Below are 22,722 nucleotides of genomic sequence, written 5' to 3' on the forward strand. Positions count from 1 at the left end.
GTCAGACCTTGGAAGAGGCTCCCAGAGAGGTGGGGGAGTCACCGTCCCTGGGGCCATTCAAAAACTATGTAGACATGGCACTTGGGGACATGGTTTAGGAGGCCTGGGGGTGTTGGTTGGGGGTTGGACTTGATGATCGTCAATATTCATCAATACCTATAAATATCTGAAGGGCGGGTGTCAGGGGGATGGGGCCGGGCTCTTTTCAGTGGTGCCCAACGCCAGGCCAAGGGGCCACGGGCACAAGCTGGAACACGGGAAGCTCCCCCTGAACATGAGGACAAACCCCTTCCCTGTGCGGGTGCCCGAGCAGGGGCACAGGCTGCCCAGAGAGGCTGTGGGGTCCCTTCCCTGGAGACATTCACCCCCCGCCTGGACGCGGCCCTGTGCCCCTGCTCTGGGGGTGCCTGCTCACACAGGGGGTGGGACGGGGTGAGCTCCAGAGGGCCCTGCCAACCCCTGGGATTCTGGGATCCTACAGATCTTTTCCAACCTTAATGATTCTGTGATTCTACGAAAAAAAAAACCAAAAATCCCAGGCAGGTGCCGGGGCGGGGAGGCGGCCGTGACAGGGCGGGGAGGGAGGCGGCGGCGGGGCGGTCCCGGCGCGGAGGAGGGCCGTGCCGAGGCGCGGCAGCGCGGCGGCGCCATGGCGGCGGCCTGGCCGGAGCTGGAGGCGGCGGCGCGGGAGCGGCGGCGGGAGCTGGCGCTGCCCGGGGCGGCCGTGGCGGAGCGGGTGGCGGCGGGCGGCGGGCGGCTGCCGGCGGCGCTGCTGGCGCTGCCGCTGCTGCAGTCCCTGGAGCTGAGCGGGTGCGCGGCGCTGCGGGAGCTGGGCCCGGGGCTGGCCGCCGCCCTGCCCGCCCTCCACACGCTGGTGCTGCGCGGCAACGCGCTGGGCCCCGCCGGGCTGGGCGCCGGGCTGGGCGGGCCGCTGCCGGCCCTCCGCCTCCTCGACCTCTCCGGCAACGGCCTGGAGGCGCTGCCCGCCGCGCTGGGCGGGGCGGCGGGGCCGGCGGGAGCCCCGGCCGCAGCCCCGCCGGAGCCCCCGGCCTTCCCGCAGCTGCGCAGCCTCAACCTGAGCGCGAACCGGCTGCGGGAGCTGGGCCCGGGGCTGGCCCGCGCCGCCCCGCAGCTCCAGGACCTGCTGCTCTCCGGGAACCGCCTGCGGGCGCTGCCCGGCGGGCTGCTGCCCCCCGCCGGAGCCCCCGGCCTCCCCGGCGGGCCCTTCCCGCTCCTCAGCCGCCTGGAGGCGGCCGACAACGAGGTGGCGGAGCTGGGCCCCGACATCGCCGCCCTGCCGGCCCTCAAGGTGGGAGCGGGACCCCCGCCGCGCCGGGGCCCCCAGCGCCCCGGGACCCCACCGCCCACCACCCTGTCTCCATCTCTTCCAGAGTCTCGACCTGGCCAACAACCAGCTGCGGGAGCTGCCCGCCGCGCTGGCCGACTGCCCCCGGCTGAAGGAGGCCAACTTCAGGGGCAACCAGCTGAAGGACAAGCGGCTGGAGAAGATGGTCAACGGCTGCCAGACGAAGGCCATCCTGGAGTACCTGCGGGCCGGGGGCCGCGGGAAGGGGAAGGCTGAGAGCGGCAGGGAGGAGGCCAGGAAGAAGAAGCGGGAGAAGCAGCAGAAGAAGGATGGCGGGGACGGGGAGCAGGATGAGCTGGAGGAGGCGAGCAAGCTGCTGGTGAAGGTTCTGCACATCTCCGAAAACCCGGCCCCCTTGGTGGTCAAAGCCAGCCCAGGCATCAGAGATGTTCGACCCTTCATTGTGTGCTGCGTGCTGAAGGGAGTGAACTTAAAGCCGGGAAATGCTCTGAAGAGGTTCCTCTCTGCGCAGGTAATTGCCGTGGTCTCGTGTTGCTCATTTGCAATGGGTTTTCATGAAGACCCTAGTTCTTCATGGTTTTCATGAAGAGCCTAGTAGGATCTCAGATATTATCACGAGAGGGCGATGAACGCACGTGCATTTGCATTGCCTCTATAGTAACAGCTTGCTAGTGCTGTGGAACCGGTTGAGAACTAGTGATTAAACCCGTGGTCTACATTAGAAGCAGCCTGGTTTGGCTCCGGGTTCCCTAATCTGAGCTAAAACCGCCTTGAACGCCTAACCTTCCAAGCAAGGTATGTAACCACAGACTTTCCCCTGGCATACTGCTCATCTGTCCGTTAGGTGGCAGGTGTCTGTCAGATTACGAGGCTCGCGTGGTTGTGATTGTTTTCTGATTTAAAAACCGTTTATCCCCTGGTTGAGAAACGCGTCGTGTTACGCTTTGCTGCCTTTACATGTGGTTTGTAATTCAGATACAGTTATTGTGTGGGCGAAGAGAAGGGCTTCGTTTAATGCAAAAGGGCTGCTCGACTAACTGATAATGCTAAAAATGCTAAATACAGAAGAATCTGAACCCTAGAAGGAATAAAAGACACTGATATTTTTGATGGCATTCTTTCTGCTTTAGACTAAACTGCACGAAGACATCTGTGAAAAGCGGACAGCAGCCACGATTGCCACCCACGACTTGCAGTTGGTCAAAGGTCCTCTGACATATGATGTTCGGCCTCCCGATGAACTGAAGGTAGGGCCAGTGGCATTGCTGGGCCTTTCCAGTTTTTGTCCTTGTCCTTTCTGGAACTCTACAGGAGGGAAAGAATTTTTTTCTTTCCCTGCAGACACTAGTAAAACTGACTCCAGGAACTTTTATTTAGAACCTGTGCTAATTTTCTTGCTGTCCTGCTCTAACAAAGCATGCTTGAACAAGCCTCAGAGAGCTCCCTAACATTACTCCGGGACCCATTGTGAGTGCATCTGTCCGAGGACTTACATGGAAAGCAGATGTAGCATTTTTTTTTACCTCTGCAGACATTCTTATCTTGCTTAACGTGTGCCTTAGCTTAGTGTGATAGAGGTATTGCTGTGTCAGTGTTGATCCTTTCTCCTGCATCGTGGTGTTACCACCTTAATGTTCCCCGGAGGGCCGTATATGTTAGGATGTGCCTGGAGTGTCATGCAGCAAGGCAGGCGCTCGTTTGTATGAGTGCACCTCGAATGGCAGCAGCCCTCAAGGTAACCTAATGAAAATCAGCTCAGGTTCTGCTGATTTACCCAGTCTTGAGTTGGTTATATTGCTGCTTTCAAAGGGGGGGGGGGGAAGGTTGCAGTATGTTTGTGTGACAAGCTCTTAGACTGTGCTTGTAACTTCAATCCAGAATATAAAAATGACACTTCAAATTTCTCATGCTATTTATTTAGGCCTATTTCAGTGTGTCCGTTAATATCCTGCCTCCAGAACCCATCTCACTGGAGGGCCGAACGAACAGCCAGGGCGCTCTGACTTTTTGGGGCTGACCCAAAGGTTTTGGTACATCCTGCTCTCTAGACACCTTGTGTTTGTCACCGTTCCGCGCACGTGGCTTGGTCCTAAGGAATGACTTCTTTGTTTTCCTGATGGCTTACAGAGCCCTTCATACACGGCTTCTGTTACCAGGCAGCAGGTTTTCACAGTGTTCAGTAAGTAACAACAGTGAGGGAACCGGCTAAGGTCACGCTCCGTGCCTGGTTTAGCACTGGCAAGCAGGCCTGTTTTACAAGCGGGTGTTGTAGCTCAGGCAAAGGTTTAAACTCAATGTGATTGTAGTAGTCTGTGTGAAGTAGGAAGGGTATTTCCATACTGAACAAGGTGTTAGGAACGACAGCATACAGAAGTATGGTTTTAATTATTGTGCTTACAGGAGAGTTTTAATAACCCTAGTCTTTGAGTCACTCTTGAACGTGAGTGTTTGTGTTCTTGTATGGTGTAGATAATGCCCCTGGGTCGAAAGGAGATCAAGGCAAAGGATCTTCTCCGTCAGCTGCAGTTAGAAGCTGAGGAGCAGAGGAAGCAGAAGAAGCGTCAGAATGTTTCTGGTTTGCACAAGTCAGTATGCTCATCTTTTGTGGTTTTCTTCATGTGAATTTTGGTAACTCCTGTGGAAAAGCAGCACTGGGGAAGGTGTGCTCGAATGCATTAGGAAGCATGTTCTGTGGCGGTGATGGGGCTAACAAACCCAGCGCGAGCTTTTAGGAGCCGAGATGAAAAACACTGAGCTGAATCTATATGTAAAGAGTAACCTGGAGTGAAACAAGGATGAGCGCCTTCTGTTATTTCTGGCTGCATCAAGAGTAAATTCTTGTCATACGAATTATTCTTAGAGGTGGCAAATATATTTAGAACAGCACATAGAAAGGAGACAAGGAGGAATGAAGTGTAATGAAGTGGGCAAATCAGAGGTGCGGTAAATCTGCGTGTAGTTACAGATGAACTATAAAGCCGGGTGTGGCACTGCCCTAGTGTTCACTGCTCCTGCAGAGATCGCCGCCCATATCCATCACTACGGCTTGGGCGAGTTTGCCAGGGACACAATGGCAGAGCTGTGTCTCGCCGTAGTAAGAGGGAAAATTAACTAAGCTGTCTGGAAGAATCCAACAGTGGACCTTGGTTTCCCTGTTTGGCGCGGGGACCTCTGAAAGTGCCAGAAGCATGTCTGTCTGCTTTGACAGCGTGGGTATGAAAGCGTGAGTTACTTCATGGTTCTGGCCCATCAACCCCTGCAGCCGGTGGCTTCCCTCAGCTGTATCACTGTGACACCGTCTTCCTGAATTTTAGTGCTCCGACTTCTGGTTTTGCTACGTGGTAGATCAGGAGCGCACTAATCTGTTTCTGTCGCTATTTTCTGCCACTGTGTCCATCTGCTGTTTCAGTTGCTCACTTTTTGCTTCTTTCTTTTCCTTGGCAGGTATCTCCAGTTGTTGGATGGCAAAGATAACTACCCGTGTCTTGTGGATGCCGAAGGCGTTGTGATCTCTTTCCCACCAATAACCAACAGTGAGAAAACAAAGGTACTCTCTGTTAGCGGAAATACGTTAATCAGAATTAAACAGTGTTTCTTTCTACTGAGAGACATTTAACCTCAGATTCAAAGATACACGCAGTTCTGTGAAACTTATGATTGTGTTCCAAATATAAATCTTCAAAGCCTGACTCTTCTCTGCTAGGCTGCCAGATTGAGATGGATTTTGGAACTATATTTTTACCTTTCTAGATCTGTAAAGCTTAGGCAAGCTGTTCCAAAGGTACCAGTCTGCCTTTGCAGAGATGGCTTTACTGGAGGGCAAGGATATGGTTTCTGATGTGTGAAGAAAGGCAGTACTTTTCCTCTGGTTGAATTGAATGAAAGCCTTTAGTTCAGTTTGTGTATTGAAACGTTGCCGAGTGGCTGTGGGTGCGTATGCTCTGATTCCTTACTTGCTTTACCTGTGAAATTCTGACAGATCAGAAAAGACACCCGTGATCTATTTCTGGAAGTGACAAGCGATACCAGTTTACAGATCTGCAAAGATGTCATGGACACGCTAATTCTGGTAAGTAGTTCAGTAAAATAATCCTGTCTGTTCTGGGTGTGCTTCTTAACAAAATGCTTAATTGCTCACATGTATTGAGAATACAGAAGTTGATCTTTATTTTAGTATTATTATTATTATTCCCTCTCCCTCCCTTACTCTTCCATTCTTGCCGTATCGCAAAAGGTTTTTATATTCTTGTATCCCAACCAACTGGCAGACCTCAAAACTCACCAGGATAAGTAATATCATGTTACCACAATTGGAAATTTATGGTTTGGCTTTCTACACCTCCCCTTTGTTAGTCATCTTACAGTGGCTTCACTCCCCGCCAATTCTTCTGGGGAGATTTCTCACCTCAGCCTGCCTGACAGCGTGCTTGGTCCTGCCGTCATCACAGTTCTCTGTCAGATACTGTGTTAGCAGCAGGGCAGTCTCCTTAAATGCCGTTCCACGTGCTTTAACTGAAAGCAAGCTTTTTTACTGAAAAGGGTAGTATGTGGTGGGTACAGGACAGTCTGCTGTTAAATATTTCGCAAGATAAATGTATTTTTTCTTGTCCAGTTAATGTACTCTTCCGAACACGTGGGTGAAGGCCAGCTGGTCTGTGTGGTTGACACAAGGTGATAACAAGGACAATGTCAGGTGGACCGAAAGCGAATGCATCGGTGGTGATCCTAGAGCAGGGTGTTGTTGCTTAGAATCCAGTGCTTTGACAAAGCACGTGTTCTGTGTTCAATGCTAAAAGTTAAACCCTTCAGAAAGAGCAGGGCCTCCTGGAGAGCACGGCAGTGAGAACATCAAAAGCTCTTTTGGTTTCCTGAAAGATTCTAACCCACTGAGGAATGTCTTCCTGCAGACATTCCTCCAGACTGGCCAGATCCGTGCCTTGGAAGCAGCCTGTAGATGCTCTGAGGGCTTAGTGCAGAATTGATCTTGTCCTCTGTATTTTGCTTTTAACAGAAAATTGCAGAACTGAACAAATTTGCCTTGGAAAATAAGGAAGGCTCGGGCTCGGATAACGAATCTGATGCTCTTTGTGGACCAGTGAATTTGAACCCCAGCCAAAACGTACAACCGATGGATTTTCCACTGGTAGTGGAGCAGGTGCGAGTGGTGGACACAGATGGAAACTTGAAAGTACTTTATCCTTCAAAAACTGACCTAACCACAGTTTCCTCTCTTCTGACTGTAATACGTTAGCAGCTATCAAAGCTAAGAAAACTTTTCAGTTGTCTTTTTTTCCATATTCAATAATGCAACTTGTACACAGTGAGGTGGTTTGTTTGGTTTTTTTTTTTTTTTTTTAAGGAAAAGGTGCAGTGCATCCCACCTAAGTAAGCAAAAACTTCAGAGTTTGGTCGAGCTACGGCAAGGAGTATTGCATTCTTTCAGCCTTAATAGACAATCATCAGTATTCTGACCACGTAGAGATAACGGCATCTTCAAATGTGAACTTAAAGGCAGAGTAGGTGTTGGAAGTCAGAATGCATTACCTTGTAGAGAAAATCATTGTGACATCGTAGCATTTTTAAGATAAGTGCAGTCATGCTTTTCTGCAAGATCACTGTTTCTTCGTGGTACGTTTCAGCTGGGTTATTTTGGCAGCGAAACTGAGAAATTCAGTGGGTGGCAGCATTGAGACTAATTCACGTGCTCCGTACCAGTACCGAAGACAGAATGCAAAACTACTTCGCTGACATCTCTACGGTGTAATTTTATTTTTATATCTGGAGTAATTGTGAAAATGTAATTGCTGTCAGAACTCGAGGAATGAGTTTTAAAATTATTATTTCTGTGTTCAGGCATTGACACAGCTTCTATTTTTAAGCGAAGTCAGTTGAATTGACTGCAGGGGTTTGTGTGTCCCAGTACGTTTTAGAGCCATCACCCATCCGTGTGGGAGTACTGGTTGTAGCGACCTTGTCGTGTACCCGTTGAGTTACTGCTGATTGAGCACTGAATTTATTCTTGGTCGTGAAGTTCTGTTCCGTTCAGAGGGCTAATGCTGCTTTACATCGACACTACTAAAGCTCCCTGTCTCCCCAGAATATAAGCGCTCTTGCCCGGCGTGACCCTCCTGGAGCTTTCTGGCACACTCCCACATGAAGAGTGTTGGGGATGCCTTCCAAAATACAGCTAGTTTGAGTGGGGGGCTTTTATGGCCGGGCTACTACCCGTATGAATGCAAACCTCCCCGTAAGCGAGGGTGACCTATGGATTGACTTTTTTCTGTTAGAATTGATACAGAGCTCTAACTGAACTTCTAGATGCCATGTCAAATGCACCCGTATGTTAGGACTTGCATATTGAAAGGAAAAATAAAACAGTTCTTGCAGTCATATGTCACTGTCACTTGTTTTGGGATTGGTGAATTTTCCAGCTGTGTAACTGTACAAACTTGCCAACGCAGCTGTTGTACACTGCAAAAACGGTCACTTCGGGCTTTCTAGCTGCTTGCAGCCCAGCAGTCCTTTGCAGTGCGTCAGGCTTCCCTGCGAAGTTGTGTGTTTCTGCACACCAGTGATTTACAGCAAAAATGTGCTCTGAGTTGGTTGAAACAATTGAATTAGATATTCCCAGAGAACCTGACCTCAGCAAAATGTGTTTAATTCTTTAGTAAGTCACCACCACAAAACCAAGGAACAGGAGCCTGAAGCTGGAGCCATATTCTGACTCGGCCCTTAGGGCTGCTTTTTGGGTGTGAAAAGCTGCTACCTTGCAGGACTCTTCCTCCTTCCCTTAGCACTGGTAGGCGATGAAGTAGGCACATCGATGCTGTAGAGCGACGGGACCTTGATGCCTTTCTGTTTCAGCACCTGGTGGAACTCCATCCGCTCATTAATTATTTTCTGAAAATAAGGGATGTGTAAAGAGGTGGGAAGGCATTAGGTGGAGAGCAGTACTGCAAAGTGTTCTCTTGTCTCATCAGTCCCTGTTGGCTGCTAGAAGCAGGCTTCGAAAGAGCCACGTACCTGCATTGCCTCCAGCACCTCCTCATCCGTGACCTCTGCCTGGGGAGGCTTGCTGCCTGCTGTGCTGAACGTAGCCTGAATTATTTTGCTTCGATACCTTTCAAACTTTTGATAAAAGAGGAAAGTAGGTGTGTTTAGTCCTTATATACAATTCTTTGGCATTTGCATGGATTTACAGAGACTACGCTGTCAGACTTGGACAAAGTACTGGTGAATGATGAAATGGAAAGTCTGTTTGTGAAATCATGGACAGTGTGACCGGGCTTCACTGCAAGCGCTGTGATAATGATGTGTTTCTATGTGGACTGAGTCCCCTACCCAGGCGCTGGGCTCTGTGCATGCTACCAGGCAGGTGTGCCTGCAGGAAATGGCTTTAAGGTGATAGCCTGTTACTTTGAGTCTGGAAGTGTATTGGAAATCTATTTATGTAACTGTTCTGAACTCGGAGTTTCTCAAGGGCTTCTGGTATTTGAGGCCTGTTTGCTTTGTGAGTGACATAAGAACCGCATGCTAAAAAGCTGGGAAGCAAATGGACTGAGTTTCCTGCTCCTCTGACCCCCTGGCTGCAAAGGGAAGCCAGGGCCCAAGAGCAAAGGACCGCAGTGCCCTGGAGCATTGCCCGCTGTGCTTCTGCCCCAGAATGTCTCTAAGCTTCCAGATTCTCTGCTTGAAATGGTCGAAGCATCTCCCAAGAGGGAGGAAGGCGTCTGAAGTGAAGAAGGTTCCACTTACCCTGCTGGTGATGCATTCGAGCGCCACTCGAGCTTGCAGCTCCCTGTGCTGCAGCGTCTCAGCTTGGCTCTGCATCGCCTCTTGGGCCCGCTGCTGCTTGCGCATGTGGGATCGGCTGGCCAGAACCTCTGCCTGTAGCTGGCTGACGGTCCCCTGTAACTCACTGATCAGCTTGTTCTGCTCAGCCAGTTTAGATTCTTGTTCTGTAATAACCTGAGGAGATACATAAATCAAGCCATTATTGTGAGGAGGAAAACGAGCAGGCTTGGCCACATCTTCCCAGTATCTGGTCCAAATGCTTCTTGTATTTCCTGGGCAGAATCTACAGACTAAAACCTTGCCAGTACTGGTACCTGTTACTACTTGGCGTTTTCTCTAAAACTACTGGATCGAGTAGGTTTGGTTTTTATGTGGCAAAGTCCCCCGAGCCTAAACCAAGCACAACTAAGCTGCTAATACAAGAATTTTTTGTAGCGGCTTTGCACCGAATTTACCTGTCGAAGACTGCAGTTCTCCTTCTCTATTGTCACCACCATTTCTTCGTGTTTCCCTTCTGCCAGACTGCAAAACTTAAGAGAAAATATTTTACGCTTCAGTTTCACAGTTCACAGGTATAGCTCCTGTCTGTGAGGAAGGGAACTATTGCATAGAGCCCAAATTCCCTGCTGCCAGCCCTCCTAACCACCATGCCCACCGTGCTCTCAGGGAGGTACCTTGGTAGACAAGGCTTGTAGCTGATTTTCTCGCTCTCTGAGCTTCTTTTGGAGCATTTCGTTTTCAGATTTGGCTCTCCGGAGCTGGGATTCTTGGATCTCCAGTTGTCTTTGCAAGGAGGAGATGGCACCTGTAAGGTGGGAGCACTGCTGTGAGCAAACCAAATCCCTGCCAAAAGCTTCACAGCGTCTTTTCAGGTAAGCGTAAGCAGAGCTGTTGTAACTGTCTGAGCATAGGCCATGGGTGAAGTTAATGCTCCAGCCACGGTGGCACTGGTTAATAACACATTTGATGGTACTTTGCTGTGGTGTATATTAAATTCAACTAATGTCACTGTGTGAGGTAGGAGCTACGCTGAGGACTGACAGAGTTGCTAACACAAGCACAGATTCGCCTGACTGCTGAAACGCTACGGGATGCCCCAGAATACTGCCACGGGCTTCCTCTGCAGGCTTTCCTCATCCACTTCGTTTCTAAGGGGGGAGAGAAAGTGGTTTCAAACTAAGCAGCATTTCTGCCCCATTCTGTGAGCAGCAAATGAAAGCAGGAGGTTTTGTGCTTGTGAGAACATAACCTAGAATTTTTTCTAGGTGAAAAGAGCAGGATCACAAAATGAACCCAGTAGCTAGGATAACAGCCTGTTTTCTGGACGCCTTCCCTGTGGTACCTGTGGCCATGTTGTAGTCATCCTTGGCTTTCTGCAGTTCCTCATGGAGCTCTCGGTCGGCATTCTGGATCTGGGTGAGCTTTGCCTCCCGCAAGACCCCGCGAGCATCGTCATCGCTGACAGCTTCATCGGGGGCTGCCTTGCCCGAGCTCCTTCCTGCCATCCCCGCGCCCTAGAGAGGGGTGAGGACTCTCGCCTAGAGAGGTGGGTTCGGAACGGGGCTGAAGTCCGAGACCAGAGGTGGCCGTGTCTTTCCCGGCGCTTGGGAAAGCGGTGCGTCCCCTCTCCCAGCGATGTCAGGCGGCGGGCCCGGAGCCGTGCGCGCCCACCGCCGTGGCGGCCTGCTGGCCGAGGGGCCCGGGACGGGACCGGGGGCTCGCTCAGGGGAGGCCAAGCCTTGCCGCTGCCAAGCAACGGCGACCGGGCTGCGCCTTCCGCTTCCGGGGCAGCCGGGCCGGGCCTGGCCGCCGCCATGGGGCGGAAGAAGAAGACACTGCACGACTACGCGGCCGAGTTCTCGGAGCTGGCGGTGAAACGGCACCTCCTGGAGCGCGGCGCTGCCGGCGGGGAGGCGGCGGTGGTGGAGACGCTCTACTGCACCTCCTGCCAGCTGCCCATGCGGGTGCGCCGCGACCGAATCCTCGAGCACCTCGCCTCCGGCCGCCACTACCGCAACCGCCGCCTCCTCCGCCAGCACGGCCTGCGCGCCCCGCTGCTCCTGTGAGTGCCTGTGCCCAGGCCGGCCCCGCTGCTCCGGCCGAGGCCACCGGCAGCAGAGCGCTTGCTGGGAGGAGGCTGAAGGCGCGGGGCCTCTGCCCCTCGCTCGGTGAGGGAGAGCAGAGGCTCACCCCAAACCCTACTCTGTCTCGCCCAGCTCTGCAGGTCCAGACGTCGGCACCGGCCTGCCCCTGCAGCTCGACGCGCCCTCCCTGCTCTCCCAGCCGGCCTTCATCCTCGCCGCCAGCGCCGGCACCAGCGCCAGCTACGGCATGGTGCCCTCTCCCCCCTCCTGCCACAAGCCGCTGGTTTCCCACCACCCTGTTGCCGCCGGCTCCCCCACCAGCACGGCCGCCCCCAGGGAAGACCTGACACCCTCCACCTCCGCCAGCCGCTCCTCGGCGCTCGCTGCCTTCCGCATGAGGATCGCGCCTGCCCCCTCAAAGCAGCTTGGCCAAAGCGGTGCTGTGCCCGAGGCCTCCGATGGCCCAGCGCCCGCCGAACGGCATGGCACCGCCGTCGGCCTCGCCCTCTTCGGCACAGGGCTCGTTAATAAAGCTTTGTTTCAAAGCCTGATGGAGGAGAACGGCTGCCGCTTGCTTTACATTGTGGTGGATCAGCTGGAGGAGGTGGAGCGGGCCTTTGGCACCGAGTTCCTGGCTGGCACCAGGGTGCTGCGGCAGCAGGACGCCGATGTCGCGCTCAGCGATCAGCGGTACTGTCCGCCACCAGCTCCCGTGCGTGCTTCTCCCCTGCCGCGAGGCTTGGGGCGAGCGTCTCCGTGCAAGGCTTGCTTGCTTCCCCGCTTGGGAAATCGCTGCTGTGCCATAGCAGACCCAGACTGCTTGTCTGGTGCCACGTACAGGAACAGAGCGAGTCCGAGGGGCTGTTACAGGCTAAGCCTTACGTAGTATGTCATCTACCCATAGGTGCTTCAGAAGCCCCTGAGAAGCTCAGTTTGAGACTCACGTGCCCAGAATCAATGGAAACTCGAGGGAGTTTAGTTGCAGGCACTTTTGTTAAGAAATATAACCCCCCCCCTTGTTTTCCTCCATTCCTGTAGAACAGTAAATGACACGTTTTCCTGCTGCCTACTGGTGTTTCTGCTTCGGAGCAGCTGGGGGACTTCGGTGGCTCCTCTGAAACTGAGATAAGCGAGGACTGCTGTAAATAGGAAAGATCGTGGCGTTTCACTTTACAGTTGAACTGAACAAGTACCTTCTAGTGATCCGGTCACAGTCAGTTCTCAGATTGGTATTTTAAATATCATTGCAGAAGTGAAAGGCAGGGCTTTAAAGACAGATGGGTATGATATTAGAAACTAAAGAATGGTAATAAGCTAAGATGTAACCTAGTGCTTGTTCAGCACGTACTTTCCATTTCACTGTGTGTTAATGAGCAGGATTTAACTCGTTTTCAGAGGACACCTTTAAAAGACTTTCTCCTTTAAGGTGGAGGAAAAGGAATGCAATTCCACTGTGCCACTTGTAATTTTAACCTATATATGTCATCCCATATTTCATCCTTGCAAGCAGGTACCAAGTTCCTTTTACAATGTAACTTGCTCTTCCAGAGCAGTGGGGTTTTATATCTTTTTTTTTTTTTTTAAACTCTTCCTCAAAGCTTAAGGCAACTATTGTAAAAATAACTAACTGAAAGGAGCCCTGTCTTCACTGAAGATCTTTCTTTTGACGTCTACAGAGTCTCTGGAGCCATTATTTGTTCACCACCTGAAGAAGCCTCTGAGATTGTAATAGACGCTTTACGAGCAGGTAAGAGGAACGGCTGCAAATCCAGCTTTTATCTGTAGTCAGTAGCACACGTTGAGGCAGGCCTTGTATGCTTGCTAAATGCTTTAAGTGTGAATGAATGCTTTCTCATTTCGGCAGTGTCCCTTGAGTTCTGCAGACTCTCTAATTGCATAATTAAAGAGAAATCAGTCACTGACACCAATGTGTGGCTTAACACCAGTGGGGTTTGCACTGTGCTGGTCCCAGTGTGGCCGTGCGGAGCGTCTAGTCCTAGAAATACCGCGAGGACTCAAAGGAAAACTGTCTGTCAAAAGTCACGCTTCTTGGGGTCCGTAACCAGTTGGTAAAACCACAGCTGGAGGCCAGAAGGGAGTTAGCAGCAGTTTCAGATAAAAAACCATGCTTCGGTTTCATCAAATGCACTTTCTAGAAAGTAGCGACACGTATACGTTACTGCAAGATAAAAACGTCTTGTGCAGATTGTGGCTTGCCTTCAGAGCTGTGCTCTGTACCCTCCTGCACAGGAAAAGGTGTCTTTTGCGAGAGGCTGCCCAGTTTCGACAGGCAAACGGCAGAAGCTTGTTTCAATGAAGCTGACAGATGTGGAAGACCATTGGTGTGTGGATTCTACAAGTAAGACCAGCATTTTTCTTCTGATTTATACTTGATAAGAAGCATGTGCCTGAAAGTAGCATTGATTCCTCAGGCTTTCCTGAGTTTTTCCTCAAACAAACTTCATTTCACTGCTGCTCGTTAACGTTGTTCATCTGGGAGTTAATGGGATTGGATTAATTCTTCATGCTTAATAAGGAGATAAAATCTAACTGTCATATGATTAAAATAAATGCTTGAATGGATGCTAGTGGAACTCAAACGATGAAGCTTTCAACATGTGAAAGCTCTGGTTTTTTCAGAATGGCCAAAGGCAGTCGGGGTCCACACCTCTGGTCCTTTCGAGGTTTTGCAAATGCTGCAGCTAGTTGGAGCTTCAGAGGAGGAAACGTTCTGAGGGTGCTGTGCCATGTGGTTTCAGGATGCTTTTTGCTCGTGGTTTTTCGTGCATGTACAATGAATGACCAGGTCAGGCAGGTCTGTGACTTTAAGTGTGCAGTTACCGACATCTGCTTTTCACTGCTCTGTTGTAAAGCATTTAGCCTGTAACCCCATTCAGTCTAGCGATGCCCCATGGCATTAAGCTTTGCTTGTGTTAGACTTCCATATGAAACTTGTGCCTCTCTCGTATTGTGTTGTACTTTTCCTGGATCTGAGGATATCTGTCCTTTTTTCCCGTTTGGCAGCTCTTTGTTGCAGTGAACTAGAAATAGCAGTGGAAGAAGGCAGTGAATTAGCCAAGTTCTCTAAATCAGCAGAGAAAAAGGCTGCTCTTTGCATGCATTTTCATAATATTGAAAACTCTTCCCTTTTTGTAACTTTTATTATATTTTCATTGATTTGCTGATTATATTCTGTACTTAGATGGCGTTGATCCTGTGGAATGTAAGTACGTGTGTTGGCAAATACGAGTGGAAGCTTAGAGGAGCTCTTCCACAAAAGAACAGGCCACCTTTTGAGTTCCTCTTAGAGCACGGTCTGTAGGGAGACGCTGGCCCCGTCCACTGCTTAACTTTCCTCTCAAACTGAGTTTCCAAACACTGAGGTCTGCGTAGAGCTGTGTTTTACCTGTGACTTCTTTTTACACCTTTAGAAGGGGTACTGCTTGAGGATTATTAACCTGGAGGTCTGCAAACTACGTGGCCATGAAAATTTGGCTTCCTGTTAGAATTACTGGCCTACCTGATGGGAACAGATTTATTAATACGTATAAAGTGGTATTTCCACTTGTAACTTTACATCTGGATCTTTAAGATTAAATAATTGAAGCAGAAGGAGGGTAGATTCATTTTAATTCGCTTCCACTCCGTTAAACTTGTGGGAACGCGGAGCTCTGCTGAAAGCCAAGAATGCCTCTTTAAACTTGGGCCTGGTATTAAACACCATTCGCTGGGTGGATGTGGGTTGCTAGTAAACACACCTCATCATTTTGTGCTCCGCTGCTGAGAAGAGTTAATGACATTGCAAATAACACTTATTTGGACAAATATATACGTATTTCATGTACACTAATATGTAATTACACAAGGTATCTGCCCTACCATTTGCCTTTTCCATTTGGGTGCTATATGTGCAGGTCTGATCCCAGCCATCGGGCTGAACCTCAGTGGAGGTTTTGGTCAGCACTCAGCTGAATATAAACTTGTGGGTAGGGCTCTAAGAAGAACTGTAGGTAATTTACTGGCCCTTTAAGAGCTTTTAGTCCCCATAGTTTAATGTCTTCGTTCAAGTTGTTAGTTTAAGTCTTAACAAGCACAGATGTTAGGCTCGTTTGCAAAATGCAAAATTCATACATAGTAAGTGGCTGAACTTAGAAAGCTGGGCCTAAGCCCGTCTGTCCGGGGAGGTTCGTGTCGCACGCTCGCCACTGGTGCACCGCAGTGGCGGCGGCCCAGGCGACCTCCTCCTCTTCCAAATGCTGTACCACGTTCCCTCTTCCTCTGTGAAGGCGCTTTGACCCAGCACTGCAGTTCTTGTGCAAGAAAGTCCGCGACAGCCAGGCGCTGGGGAGGATCCACCGGATATCGACGATTAGCAGCGTATATCCAGCAGCGTCGCTGAGCTTCCTAAAGACGTCAGGTACTGGCAGCTTTCTTCTGAAAAGTCATATCTTGCCCCGTGTCCTGGTGGAGAGTCCACTACGTTTGTGTAGCCTTAAAATGCATGGGGTTTCTTTTGCGGAGCATCTTCTCCACGAGCCTTTTTTTGTTGCATTTCTCTGTTTGCTGTTAGTGTTCGTTTCTTTGGTGTAGGGGGCTTTTTATATCGATCTCGGCGCAGTGCAGAGATCTGCGTTGATGGTGGGTTTTAAATGTGGAGACCTTAATGCCCAGTTCTGCTTCTTCCAGGTGGAATTTTTTATAATGCTGCAGTGCACGATATAGATATCATCAGTTTGCTGTTGGGAGAGAGCGCGCCAGATACAATATTTTCACTGGGGCATGCTTTCTGTGCAGGTAAGAATAAAACTTGTGATAGTTTATTGTGTACCTCTGGACTTCAGTACTAAAACTGGGAAGAAAGAGTGTACGAGAGCACGGTGGCCATGACATAATTGTTCCGCCATAGAACAGTTGAGAAAAATAGTCTAGTGAAATAGAAGGCAGGTTTCTCAAGACGTTGTAGGCGGGGTATTTAGCGCTGATTTCTGAATTTTGCCCATTCCCTGCTGGTGTGGAGCGGTTGCTGCAGACGTGTCACTGAACTCCACTCTGGCAATTGAGGGATATCGAATTTGCCATCTGAAGAGCAGAGCGCAGAAAACAACGAGCAAAGCTTTGTGCTTACACGAATGTCAATGCAGTATTTCTCAGTGCTTTGCTTTCTCCGATTTCTTTGGCACTTCCCTGTTGATCTCGGCGCAGTTAAAGATGTGAATTGACTCCGGATTGTGTCGAGCTGACGGGCACACTCTGGGTTACCAGACTGATTTAAACTAACCATAAAACTGGAAGCTACAGTATTTTAAATGGGAATGCAAAATTTTAATTAAGGTAATGGCAGCTGCCGCCAGGCTTGCCCGGCTGTTGTTAGAAGATGTAGCATGCAATGTTATAATCTATGGTAAAGCGTTGAAATGCAACAAACAGAATGCCCCAGGGAGGATTTTGTACCCTCTGCCTCATTCTAGCTACGTGCTGGAAGGTGCCTGATCTGTAGTACACTGCAGAGGCAAATGTGTTTGGAGGGAGAAGCGGAAGCCTTCTTTAGGGCGAGCCACGGGCTGGGAAGGTGGAGTCAGGCCCAGGGGCTGTGTGTTTCTGCAGAGCTTGTTCTCCATCAGAAGTGCCAATAAAGGTACACCAGCTGGTGTACGGTGCAGAAAGCGCTTTGCTGTCGCTGTTGCTTCATGTTTGAAGGTATTACAGAGCCAGCGTCGCCTCTTAAAGGAAGAAGAGCACTTTGTAGTCGTAGTACTTGCTGGTTTGCTGTTCCTGGTGTGTGAGTGCCTTTTTTGTCACTCAGATATGGCCTACTTGAAGGATGCAGACACTGTAGCGGTCAGCATGAAATTTCCTAGCGGAGCAATTGTTACTTTGGACGTCAGTCAGCACTGCACTAAAAGCTGTGATCAGAGACTAGAGGTGCGTTCTTACTTTTAAGTCAAGTCTGTCGCGATGCCACAGGCTAGCGCAAGTTTCACCCTCTCTGTGTTTATGTGGGCCACGTGTGTGGTGCCCCGTGCATACGCCTGCAAGCGCGTCTCACACAACACCTCTGTACCTCAGCAGCAGTGGATTGCCCGTGTTTGTTTCATCTATAATCTGCTTTCTCTTTCATTACCCAAATTTTGCCTCTCTTTACCTGCTTTACCTGTATTCTGTTGGGGTTACAAGCTGCATGCAATCACACTAGAGCAGGAATTGGTGTCTGCTCTCCTGAGGCTGAAATGTCGCACGATTCTTTTCTTGTCTTTCCAGGGTGTTTTTAGGTGAAAAGCAAGCCAAGGGTTAAGGATATTAAAGGGGAAGAAAAGCGTAAAGTCAGAGACGCTTTGTCTGTAAATTCCCCTACAGTCATGAATGACAACAGATGCCTGGGCTGGATCTGGGGAGTAATAGCTGTTAAATACTTAAATAAGGAGCTTTGCTCAGGTCAGGAAAAGAAAAGGGGAGGTATCACATGAGCAGAAGCCGCTGTACTGCAACACATCCCTGGTATTATCCATCGGTCTGGCCCGTACGAGGGCTGTGTCAGTTGTAACTCCTTGTTTTAGAAGCTACTTTTTTTCTGGGTTGTACAAACCAGGGCTTCTATAGACTAGCCAGGTGTTTAAGATCGAAAGTGTGGTAACTTAGAAGCATTGCTCTCTCTCCCGGTTGGTGGCTTCCCTGCAGGTTCACGGTTCTCAAGGAACGTTACGGGTAGATAATCAGAATCCCCTGGGGATTACAGAGCACGGGACTTCGGTATCCATATATTCACCGACCCAAGCTGATCGCTACAGAGATGCACACAGGGAGCTTTTCCGACACTTCCTGAGAACCCTGAAAGGTAGGACAAAGCTCACGTTAATGGCTAGTGTCGCTTTGGATTTGCTTTCAGTGAAAACTTCCCGTGGAGACTGTTCTAGTGTCAATTGCAGTTTGGTGTTTGTGTCTGAAATCCCAGAAAGAAATGAAGAGGTGTGAAAATTAGGAGTGAGATTCATGGTGGTTAAGCGTAAGCAGGTGTTGTGCAGGTGATGGGCGAGCTCCCTGTAAGGGAACGGGTTCCGCGGGCTGGCCTGCCGCCCTGACCGGCGCCGGCGTTCTCAGCGGCCGCGTGTTGAGCACGACACTGCTCGCAGCTCGGTAAAAGCACCCGTTGAGAGGCCAGCCTCCGAAGGAGACGTAGCTCGATGGAAATGCAGACAACTGACCTTGTTTCAGTAAATGAAAATGAACGGCACAGCTTCGCTGGGGGGTGCGCTGCTTTTGTCGCTTTTAAGTCAGTGAGACGGGTGGGGGATGGAATGTTGATCTGAAACTGTTCTGAGAAGAAATGAAAGTCCCAAGGGAAATTACGTTGGACCTTGCTGTCATTTGTGAAGAAAGCCGCCGTTTGTAACAGCAAGGAGACCCTCATCTAGAGTCCTGGCTGCCCAGAAGGAATAAAACTATTTCTGTTCTGCTGGCTCCGTTGTGAAAAATACAGGATTTTAGGATTTTAGTCACAGGACAGGAAGGAGAGGGGGGTGAAACTTTCTTTTTAAAATCTGAGGCCCCAGCTCTGGGAGCCGAAGGGGGGTGCCGTGGTGGGTGGCGATGTGCCGAAAGGCAGAGCGGGTGATGATACGGGTTTCATCCAGTGCTTCGCTCCTGTCCCCGCAGGCAAGGAACCCCCCGTGATAACCAAAGAGCAGTTTCTCTGGACGATTCAGGTCGCTGCAGCTGCTGAACAGTCCTGGAGAAACGGATCCGCTGTTGACTTGCGCAACGAAGCAATAGATTCGTCTGTAATCAAGACTGAGATAATGTGATACACGCTGCTGTTCTCTGAGGTGAAGGATAACCGTTAAGCTGGGCTACAGTGAGGTCTTTCCACCTAGTGGTGTCTCCACCGTAACCTTCAAATAAAGACGTGTGGTTTGGACGTTTCTGCCAGGAACGCCCGGAAGACAGAGGCACTTTTGAACGAGAAGCGCTCGGCGCGGAGGCTGCGGGTGTTTAACACATCAGCCAGAGCCCTCGAGAAGTTCTGGGCAGCTCCATCCAGGTGGGTGTTCCTCCTGGAGAGCTCTGCTGGCCGTGGAGCTCTCTTCTCCTGGGAGAAGCCGGATGCTCCTCGGGCCGTGGTAAGGTGCCAGCCAGGACCACCGCCAGCCGCGATGGGAACGGCGCAGGCGGGCGGCTTTCCTGGCAGCTTCGCAAGCCAGATGACGTAATGCTCCAAAAAAACATGGGAGCATCTGTCTGGTCCGTGCTCGTTTCCCTTCAGTATATGCAGGAGTGCGACTTCTGCGCTGAGCTCGCCTCTGCGCCTCCTATTTATTGTTCTGTTGGTTTTACTGGGTTTTCTAAATCTTCTCAAAACGAACTTGTGATTAATTTTCTTGGAGGGTGGGGAAAAGAAATGCAGAGGCAGGAAGGGAGACCTGTGACCGGCCTGACGCTAGAGAGATGAGACTTTGTAGTAAGGCCATAAATTAAGGCTAATCCTTAGAGGAGCAACGCATTTCAGTGACAAACACTGCATTATTAAAGGGGTTTTTCAGAATGCAGTCTGTGAATTTGTACAGGGGCCCTGTACAACACCTGGCCGAGCCGTGCGGCTGCTGGGTGGGATATTCAGCACCTGGGCTGAGCGTTGCCTGGATTGCTCGCGGCAGCAGCAAGGCAGCTGCTTGGAGGCTGCTATTTTCCTTGCTTAAACACAAATGTTGTGTTTAACATTTGAGTAGCAAAATTGAACTAATGATTGTGTTCCTTGAGTGTAGGAGGGGCATCTGATTGCGTATTTTAAAGGTATTTTTTTTAAGAGTCCAGCAGATCTGGAATATACACCACAGAAAAAGATAGTGCCTTCAGCCACAGGCAAGCCTGCTTTTTAAACCAGGTCTCTGTACCTTTTTATTCTTGTCGTGAGCTTATTGCAGGTGTGTAGATTTTACTGTTCTTGTCTGTTTCTCACACTCCGGTTTTCAAGATCATTTGAAAGCTTTTTTTTTTTATTGTATTAAAATGACGTTCTTGCCTTGAGCGTTAGCTTGTAAACGACACTTCTTGCAAGATCCTTTAGTTCAATCAATTTCCAATTCCTACATATAGAATATATATTACTAAAACTAGAAATAGCGGTGACATTTATAGCTAAAGACAATTCTCTCGTGGAAATTGTTTTTAACGGTGTAATTTTTCAAACTCAGAAGAGCTGTGTCTTGACGATAAAGATTGCGATCAACTCTATTTTCTAGTCATTTATTGGGGGGGCGGAGTTTTACCTATAAAGAAATAGACACCTGCCTCTCTGTAATCCCTATAGCGATGTATTAATAGCAAGCGGGTTTGTTCCTGTTTTGGTGGGGTTTGGCGGCCGGCCCCGTGCAGGCCCAGCTCCTGCGGGAGGTTCGCTCCGGGAAGCGGCCCCAAGAGCTCTCAGGGTGGGGTGAGACTGCGCCTCTGCGGCTCCGTGGCTGCTTGATGAAGCAAAGCAGGTTCAGGCCCTTTGAGGTCTTACATTTTAAGGCTTATGCTGGTGTAGGGGGACACTTTCCGTACAGTATAAGCAAGACTTCGGTTGCCAGATGTTGTAATTCCCACATGTGCTTTTATTGTGTTACAAAAAAAAAAAAAAAAAGAGAAACCACAGCTATAAAAATAACACATTTTCCAAAGATAACATTACAAAAAATACCATTCGTACCATGGCTGGAGTGTATCGGTTAACACTGCCGGAAGAAGCCTTAGTTAACATTGAAAACACGAATGATTGTTTCAAAACCGTTAAAGCATTAAAGTGCTTTAATTAGCCGTTCTCTTAGGACATAGGTTCACATTTCAGCAGCGCCAAAGGAGCCGGGCTCCCGGTCGGTGCAGCGTGGAGGGGTGCAGGGGCCTCGAGGACGCTCGCACCTGAGGCTCACCCCGGGCAGGAAAGCAGAGCAGAGCCCATCGCCAGGGGCTGGGAGGGAGAGGAGGCCACCTCCTGCCCGCCGAAGGCTCCGAGTCGCTGGTGGACACCAAGACGAAGGCGATGGAAGGAGGACCTGGGCACCGGGGCTGCTCTGACGGCATGTACAGAGTTCACGCTCGTTTTCCCCATGATCTTCCCTTTGCGTGGGGACAGACCCCGGCCTGCCAGGAGGAGGAGGCGCATCTCTGGGGCGAGCCCCGAGTGTCGTAGGTGGGACTCAAGCTCCTCTTCTTTTGCTCTGCTGGTTACAGGGTCCAGGGCTTTGCGAAGGGCCTCCCAGCTCCTTCCCCAGCCCGGGGGAGATGGGAAGCAGTTGTAGGTCTGCCTTCTGGAGGCTTCCATCGCCGAGGCAGCGCGAGGAGGAGGTACAGGAGCGGAAAGGTGCCGGGCAGCATTGTTTCTGCATGGATTCCCTCAGGCCGCCCAAAATCTCGAGCAGCCAAAGGAGGAGACAAACGAAGGAGCTCCCTGCCCACCCTCCCTCCCTCCGGAGACCTGCTGTGGGATGTTGCCCTCCAAAACGTGTAGTCGCTAGTAGGGGAGGAAGGGAGGGAACACGCCTGCCTGTGTCCTTGCTTTCTGCTGAGGTTTTTTTCCAGCCTGAATCAACAGACAAATTACACCTGGAAAAGACGGCCAGAAACAGAAAACAGAACTGGAAAGACCTCGCGTGGTCACCCGGTCCGTCTCCTCGCTCGAAAGCAGGATCAAATTTACACCTCCCGCGTTCCTGCTCGCCAGGTCTAACCTGTCTGCAGAACTCCCCGATGGAGCATGGAGGGGTGATCCAGACCTCTGACCTCCCGGGAGGATTCACAGACTCCCCCCTCCCCTGCAATTGTGTGAAAGGAATTTGGAGGAGGAAAAAAAACGGGATTTTGAACAGATAAGGCTGGAGACATGATTTTCTGCATGTTTACGTGCTAGAACATGAAATTAATTTACGTGACACTATAGTGTCTCAGGAGTAAGTATCAATTTTTATAGCTTACATGAAAATAAATCTTTTTCTCCTTACAGCACAATGAGTTTACTGTATGTACATCTGCTCCTGTTTATATACACAAATATTTAAGTACATGAACACATCGGGAACTGACAAACAGGTTCTTTTCTGCTCTACACAGAACTGAAGGAAACGGGTACTTTCTGGCAGTCCGTCAGGAAAGCAGATTGCGTTGCTCTGCATCAGTCGCTGGCAGGTGTCTGTACGGGAAAGGGGACAGGTCAGGGCTGAGTCCTTGCTCCAGCGATAAAGACCTGTTGGTTTTGGACACCACGGAGGACACAGAGTGGGGGTAGGTAAGCGGTAATGAAGGCTGCTCTCGCGGAGAGAAAAACGTGCCGTCTTCACACCGCATCTGTCGGATGCGGGGACCCTCCGTTAGCACACAGAGCAGCGTGAAGCGCCGGCGGGTGCCTGCCCTGCCGCGGGCAGGCAGAAACGCCGCGCTCCGTTTGGTGAGCTGGCTCAGCCGCCCTCCTCTTCCCCTCTGCCGAAGCCACCGCGGTTTCCTCTCCGGGGCAGGCGCCTCCGGCGCGGCTCGGGGCCGTGCTTTCGCACA

The 22,722-nt window shown here is 50.5% G+C and overlaps 3 protein-coding genes across 6 annotated transcripts; 2 read left to right on the forward strand and 1 right to left on the reverse strand.

Annotated features, from left to right (window-relative positions):
- The first annotated feature begins 615 nt into the window (after window positions 1-615).
- On the forward strand, window positions 616-7,719 carry LRRC47 (leucine rich repeat containing 47). The gene is made up of 7 exons (XM_064470198.1): window positions 616-1,309; window positions 1,392-1,838; window positions 2,458-2,574; window positions 3,797-3,912; window positions 4,772-4,874; window positions 5,307-5,396; window positions 6,339-7,719. The coding sequence occupies exons 1-7, from the start codon at window positions 650-652 to the stop codon at window positions 6,576-6,578; spliced, it is 1,773 nt and encodes a 590-aa protein (XP_064326268.1). The 5' UTR covers window positions 616-649; the 3' UTR covers window positions 6,579-7,719.
- A 370-nt stretch (window positions 7,720-8,089) lies between these two features.
- Window positions 8,090-9,903, reverse strand: CCDC27 (coiled-coil domain containing 27). The gene is made up of 5 exons (XM_064470202.1): window positions 9,796-9,903; window positions 9,577-9,651; window positions 9,083-9,295; window positions 8,351-8,455; window positions 8,090-8,227 (listed from the first exon to the last, which is right to left on the reverse strand). Exons 1-5 carry the CDS (start codon window positions 9,850-9,852, stop codon window positions 8,090-8,092), a joined length of 588 nt encoding a protein of 195 aa, XP_064326272.1. The 5' UTR covers window positions 9,853-9,903.
- LOC135316568 (uncharacterized) lies at window positions 9,863-22,182 on the forward strand. Of its 4 annotated transcripts, XR_010375812.1 has the most exons (11): window positions 9,906-9,993; window positions 10,387-11,183; window positions 11,338-11,895; window positions 12,882-12,952; window positions 13,456-13,564; window positions 15,492-15,622; window positions 15,892-15,999; window positions 17,009-17,127; window positions 17,881-18,037; window positions 18,856-19,240; window positions 21,006-22,182. XR_010375812.1 is itself a non-coding variant. In XM_064470196.1 (10 exons), exons 2-10 carry the CDS (start codon window positions 10,507-10,509, stop codon window positions 19,002-19,004), a joined length of 2,079 nt encoding a protein of 692 aa, XP_064326266.1. In that variant the 5' UTR covers window positions 9,863-9,993; window positions 10,501-10,506; the 3' UTR covers window positions 19,005-20,430. The 4 variants fall into 4 exon arrangements, 2 of the variants coding, with proteins under 2 accessions (XP_064326266.1, XP_064326265.1); XM_064470196.1 differs by lacking the exon at window positions 21,006-22,182 and having other exon boundaries at window positions 9,863-9,993; window positions 10,501-11,183; window positions 18,856-20,430; XM_064470195.1 differs by lacking the exon at window positions 21,006-22,182 and having other exon boundaries at window positions 18,856-20,430.
- The last annotated feature ends 540 nt before the right edge of the window (window positions 22,183-22,722 follow it).

Source organism: Phalacrocorax carbo, chromosome 20 (assembly GCF_963921805.1).
Source record: "Phalacrocorax carbo chromosome 20, bPhaCar2.1, whole genome shotgun sequence".
NCBI classification, from domain to species: Eukaryota; Metazoa; Chordata; class Aves; order Suliformes; family Phalacrocoracidae; genus Phalacrocorax; species Phalacrocorax carbo.